This window comes from Chanos chanos, chromosome 5, assembly GCF_902362185.1.
Source record: "Chanos chanos chromosome 5, fChaCha1.1, whole genome shotgun sequence".
In the NCBI taxonomy this organism is placed as follows: Eukaryota; Metazoa; Chordata; class Actinopteri; order Gonorynchiformes; family Chanidae; genus Chanos; species Chanos chanos.
Genome location: NC_044499.1, coordinates 16,472,982 through 16,479,590, shown reverse-complemented (window position 1 = coordinate 16,479,590; position 6,609 = coordinate 16,472,982). Strand labels below are relative to the sequence as shown.

The 6,609-nt window shown below is 40.5% G+C and overlaps 1 protein-coding gene across 1 annotated transcript in view; it reads right to left on the bottom strand.

Moving 5' to 3' along the window:
* Positions 1-968: 968 nt before the first annotated feature.
* Positions 969-6,609, bottom strand: part of tnika (TRAF2 and NCK interacting kinase a) — a 70,883-nt gene continuing 65,242 nt past the window's right edge. The window contains exons 24-32 of the mRNA XM_030773113.1: positions 6,278-6,377; positions 5,824-5,994; positions 5,241-5,384; positions 4,819-4,953; positions 4,239-4,339; positions 3,863-4,012; positions 3,055-3,214; positions 1,242-1,381; positions 969-1,052 (exon numbers count right to left, since the gene is read on the bottom strand). Coding sequence (XP_030628973.1) covers positions 969-1,052; positions 1,242-1,381; positions 3,055-3,214; positions 3,863-4,012; positions 4,239-4,339; positions 4,819-4,953; positions 5,241-5,384; positions 5,824-5,994; positions 6,278-6,377 — 1,185 coding nt within the window. The remainder of the gene's footprint in view (positions 1,053-1,241; positions 1,382-3,054; positions 3,215-3,862; positions 4,013-4,238; positions 4,340-4,818; positions 4,954-5,240; positions 5,385-5,823; positions 5,995-6,277; positions 6,378-6,609) is intronic.

Genomic DNA, 6,609 nt, shown 5'->3' with positions numbered 1-6,609 from the left:
GTTAATAAATGGGGTCATTTTTTTTAGTTTTGTGTAAATAATCAGAGGCAACAATGTTTGCAGCAAATTTCATGGAAAAGGTTGGGGTGCTAACCCAGGCCATACCGGTCCGATGTTTTCTCAAGACATTCACACTATTGGTGTTAAAAACTTGAAATAAATGTACGTGCTTAACACACACTTCCAAGAAACCAATAAGAACACTATGGACCACCTGAAAATCAGAGACTGATTTGAAGTAAAGCAGTCCTTTTAAGTAAACAGTTTACAGAATATAGATCTCGTTGATACACAAGACTCACTCCAGAGCTAAAACTATCTTTTTTTCTCTTTTCTTTTTTTAGAATTGTGAGTTGTACTCACACAGTTGGTTTGGACTCACTTGAGACCCTTGAACAAAAAACTGCATCACATATGTATGAGAGAAAATTGACACATCTGCAACCGACGCTTGAAATTGTGAATAGAGCACCAAAAACACTAAAGCTTGCGACCTCCTGATAGGTTTAGTCTACCCCCTCAACTTCTCTTAAAGCCAACAATGACTAAAAACCCCAGTGTACTCAAACAAATGGTGGACCAATCAACTTCACTCCATCCAATGTCACTAGGAAACAGGAGGATGGGACAAAATGATCAAATTATTTGTATTAGGCTTCATCAAAGGTCATGAATACAAGTCTGCAACCACGGCAGAGGAGGTTTGTTCCTTTGTGCAGTCCTCCACTGGAGACAACTTGACAACTGCAGATGTTGGGAGTTACTCCATGTCCAAAAGCAAATGTGGAGAAGGAGTTTCCATCTTGCCAGATTGACTCAGAGCTTGGCTCATCTCAGGCAGGACGTCTGTGGGTGCTCCTCACAGTCACCTCAGTGTTTATTTTTCAGAACAATTTCTCATTGTTCCAGAGTTCAGAGCTGGAATGCTGACGCAACATTGCTCCATAAGGGTTCAGTTTGATGGAACCTCACCAGTTCATCATGGAGTTCCTGTTGAGTGTCATGAAGAATACTTGACTGCTTCCACCTGAACGCACTGAAGCAAAGAACACCTGTAGAGGAGTATGAAGAGCCATTTAGTGCTGATGCATAACTGTTAAAAGGCCCTGCTAATGAGTAGTAAAAGTGTAAAAGAACGGGGTCATTACAAAATAAAACTGATTTGAAGGCCAGGATGAGAAGACTAGACAAGGTTGAAGGTCTTTAAAAGTATGAGAAAGGAGAATATGAAGAAGGGGTACCTTGTCGTTCCTCTCACACAGGAACTTGAGTCTTTGAGCTCTTTTGTGCATAAAGACCCCATCCAGATGACCGGTTTCTACAGAACGGATCTCTATGGCCTTCTCACCCCAGCCCATGATCTGGTTGGAGTGAATGTAAGCTGCACAAAACAGGAATACCATTTTGAAACTTCAATACAATTACAGTGCAATTTGGCACAATACAGACTGATCAAAGATGGATATCAACTACTTGGAGTAAATGTTGAGAGCTAGACATTAGTTTGAAAATGGACTTCTGGTATAGGTCTTTAATAGATTTGTAAAGGCTTGTGTGTTGCAAACCATACAGCAAATTAACTACAAACAGCACAGCTTTAATTGCTTCTTTACTGGTCTCTCTTTTGTGCTATAATCTGTCACTGACGGACAGCAACAACTCATGCCTAACAAGGTTGATGATTAGCTGAGGTCCACAGGGAACTCCCCCCAAAAATTCTGTCCCGAAGCTCTGCTGACAAGCAGCTTTTTAATCAAATGTTTCCCATATAAGAATCTTGCAGAGCTGGCTACACGGAGAGCAGCTCCTTATCTTTCCTTAGATCTACTGCTCTGGACTTTCCTTCAAACACACACACACACACACACAGACAAACACACACACACACACAGACACACACACACACACACACACACACACACACACACACACACACACACAATAATACCTTCAGAACTTTAAGGGGAGCTGAATGTAGGTTTGTATGTTATTAAACTTTCAATGAACTCAGTTATCTCCTCCCACAAAGAAACACTGGGCCATTCGGTATCTCTTTTCTGAACATTCCTGTGGACTGTTTATCACTTGAGCAACTCCCCTAGCATTGTACAGACAGACAAAGACAGACACACAGACACTTAGGAGAGCCTATGCAGACAGCTGGCAGAAAAGTTACTTTTTCCTCAAGGAAGAGGACATCAAAAGAAAGGTCAGACTCTCAAAAAAACTAGCTCAAGGCCCAGAGGCAGAACTTCATACAACTTATCCGATGGGATTATGTTTTCAGTGAGACTGTAAGTAGGGCATCCTTTATTGCACCTTGTCTTCAATCCATGTCATTCGGTCTTCTGACATTGAGACATCAACAGAACCATTTTACTGATTAATCATCTCACTGTGCATTCCTGAACATTGGACTTTATCACTCTAGATAGATAGTCAAAAGATAGTCACAGACACAACCACGCGTTCAATTCAGTTCGATTGTTTGGAACCAAAGAAAATGCAAAGGCTTGTTAAGTATTTTGGTTGTGTTTTAGTTCTTTGTTATTTGATGTTCAATGGGAAAAATCACATTAGTCATGTTCCCTGCACTGGAAAAGTAGTTCACACAAAGGCAAGCCAAGATATGGGGAGCAAGCACAGAAACCGGTAGATTCTCAAAGACATTAAAATTGTACACAGACAGAAGTCACAGATTCTAATTCCTAAATTGCATGATTAAATTCTGTCATATTTTTACGATTTTAAATCCTGCCATACTGTTTTCTCGCAAGGGACATCGCAAGTTGTATAAAATAAATTAAAACTATCTATGTGGGCGTTGTTCCATTCTTTACTCAAATACGCAAACTGTGTTGACCAATCTCTGGACACTGTTTCCATCGTTCCTTTCAACTCCCAATTAAACCTAATAATTGCTTTTAGAAATGTTCATTAACTACTAACTGTTAGTCAGGTTTAAATCAATGACAGTTGAGAGTTTTCAGAATATATGGAAAATGACAACATGGTGAGGAAAAAATAAACACGCAAGTAACAAGCGTCACTCACCGACAGAGGTGGGCATTTCTCCCCACTGCAACACCACGTCTTTAGTGATCCTGCCGTAGGTGTTCACATAGACGCCCTCATCCTCGTAACACAGCAGCATCTCCATGCCATCAGTTTTAGGAAGCACGACGATGGCATGTGGTGTCACACTGCTCTGGATCTACGGAAACGAGAGAACTTGGACTGTTGTAGTGCCTAAATATACCATCAGGGGGCAACATGAACCTGCACTTAATTATTATGACTTGAGTAATGCTGAAATGTTGAAAGAACAATGGTTCCTTCATCCCCAGGCTACAGCTAAAGGCACAGAGCCTATTACAGGCACCATTTGTTGGATGATTGAATAATACCAAGAGCTAAGATTTAAGGGTTGAGTTAAGGCATATCATATGTTTATCTAAACAGCTTTCACAGTGCAACTGGCCTTTTCATTCTTAAGATGATTACATTCCTGTTTACAATCTTTATCAATCTAATGGCTATAGTAAGAGAAGCATTCTTCTATATCAAAGAGAGAGGAATCCCACTCTCACTATAGCCATTAGACTGATGAAATGGTGTTGTCTATTATTATACAGAACTTTCTAATTAAATGTATGCAATGTAGAAAGGAGTTGTCAACAATCAAGCTAGTTGCCTAAGAGCTGAAATCCACATTCACTGAAGATTTAGTTTGCAGTTAAATTTAACCATCATGACAGGACATCTGAAGTAACACGTAAAAGTACTGAGTTTCTAATGAAGGATCAGCAGAGAGAGGTCAAAGACATTTGGACCAGCTGTCATTCCTGTCCTGAAAACTCACATGAGAGGGGATGTAGATATCATATGGATTCCCAGAATCCACATCAATCACGTGAAATCCCACACTAGAGCCGTAAATGACCTTTAACCTCTGACCCTCCTCAACTGTTAGGTCCACTAGCTGTGGTCTGTGCTGCAGCTCAGTGAAGGACTATAAGGGAAAAGAAAATAAGATAAAACAGATGGGTCTCACATCTCAAAGAAGAGAACAAAGTCTAAAGAGTTGTCAAGACTGGAAGTCTGATCAAATATTAAATGCTTATTGTGTTTCAGATGTGCACATTCCCTTTCATTCTCAGATTTTTTTCAGTCGCTTGATTGGTGAAATGGCAGTGTAGTCTAGCAAAAGAGACAGAAAGAAATTAGAGTCTACATACCTTGAAGGCCATAAATTTATGGTATGGCTTTGGGGCCCATGCATAAATCTCCACTGAATTCTTCAGGGCAATGACCAGGAATTTGATTCGCTCATATTTCACTGAAAAAAAAAAAAATGCAACAGCATTTCAATTTCCTGCAGTTAACAGCATTGTCTTTAAAGCCTGCCCGATTCACTCTGACAGCCTACTGCAAAATATGCTCGTACCCATTCAGTACGAGTGTCTTACAGCAGAACAGCGAGTCAAGCCCAGGAAAACTATTAGAGATTCATCAGAGAGGAGGGTGCTTTGATAACCCTCATATGAAACACAATCTCTTCCCTGCTTCAAGCTTATTTAGTGACCTCTGCTCCTGAACGCTTCTCTGTATGGAACCCAATCTGTCAGCCTACATCTCCTGATGCCTCCCTAAACCTAGAGCCCATAGCAGGGGCTCAGTGAAATTAGATATCTGCAATCAGGCAGAAGGATTTACAGAGGGTAGGTATCAGGGGGAATCAGGCAATTGTGTTTGAGTTGCAAGGCTCTATGAGATGAGCTGATCTACTTTAATGGCAGTTCACTGGGTCAAACGTACCGACTTTGTAGTGGACACAACCCTCCAGCTCCCCGACCGTTATCCAGCCCTGCTTCTTCTCCACCTCCGGGTCATTGTGCAATATCCTGTTTCTGAGCCATGATAGGTAATAGACTCTGAGTTTATTCTTCTTCCCTGTACAGAGAGAAGGTGGAGGAGCACAACGTGAAAAATGGAGCGAGAAAGTCAATCCAGGAAAACATTCATAAATGCACTGACATCATTATGATTAAAATCATGGGAATGGGACTGGAATATAATCTAGATTAACAACAAATTTTCAGAAAGAGCTTTAACGTGCTTTAATATGCTGCTCATTTACAATTCATCCTCATCATCATTATTACTGACAGAGACCAGTGCAACCAACGTGACTCTGAGGTCTCTCTTCATTTGTGACCGTTCCCTCTGGTCAAACTAACCTGATATGGTGACCAGGACGTTAAGGCCTTCCAGGACATCCATCTGCTGGAAGCGGCGTCGGGTGATGAGGTTGTAGACTTTCCCCTGGCCGCTGCGGTCCAGCAGCATCAGTCCATTCTCAGTGCCCACCAGGAGGTTCACTCCTGAGGAGAAATGCAGAGGAACCCGGGCATCACACACTTGCACTGCACAGGCAGAGAGACTTAGAAAATCATTAAAGAGTGTCTCATCTTTGTCATGCTTAAGCCGCCACCAAATTATAAACCAGTAAAATATACAACTAAATATTCTATCAGCTCACTGCCATGGCAATGACTTGTTCACTATATTGTGACTTGTTCCATATATTTTCCTGCTGGTTCCCTGTCCACCAATAATATTCCATAAACCTTAACATTTAATTATGGTTATTTCATTTCTTGTATATTATATTAAGTATTCTGTTTAACATGTACTGTCTTAGAACCTGAAGTTTTTTTTTTCCTCTTAATATATTTCAAAGCCATTGTACAGTGTCCATGGATACCTTGAAACAAAGAACATATAGAGATGAAAAGATACATATAGAGTAAGAACACTGACCCCACAGGGCTGCACACAGTATCTCTGAGTTGAAGCGTTTCTTGTATTTACGGATCTCTGGAGTGTCACTGTGAGGTCGGATGTTGGTGGGGTTGACGTTGACCACGGAGATCTTGCGTGCTTCATTCAGTTTGGCTTGTTCCTGCCGCAGTAGTTCATTAGCAAACAGGGCTAAAGCAGGGAACAATTCAAAAGACTGAGAGTTAAAACACTGATGCTTAACATCAACACATTTTTTTTTTATCTCCAGTAAACAAAGCCAGAATTAAACTACATGTATTTATATTGTTGAAAGCAAATCTAAGTGCACCATTTGCTTTGAGCACAAAATACTTTGAGATAAAGAATGGTCATTATATATTTTCTAGCCATTTCAGGTTCACCTCAAAAACTGTTGTTAAGGTAACTGAAAGCAGGTAGAGTCAGTAAGTGCTGTAATCACTGTGGTTCTGACCTGCAGCAGAACTCTCATCATCATTACTGGGGGAGGTCTGGTACACACGTGGGTCCACAAATGGAGTGAAAGAGGCTTTTGTTCCACTGCCTATCCCAAACTGTTAAACGTGAGATAACAGCAAGCTTATAAACGGCATCTCTAAATACAACATCTAAAAAAACCAACCAAACAAACAAACAAAAAAAACAGATCACGACTTTTTAACGAATGTAAATAACACGTTCATTTTTGCATAAAAATTCTGTTGAGAACTTTTTCGACAGTACAGCGAATACAGCAATGAAATGAGCGCAAAACACAAAATCGAAAACACAAAATCTGAAAAAAAA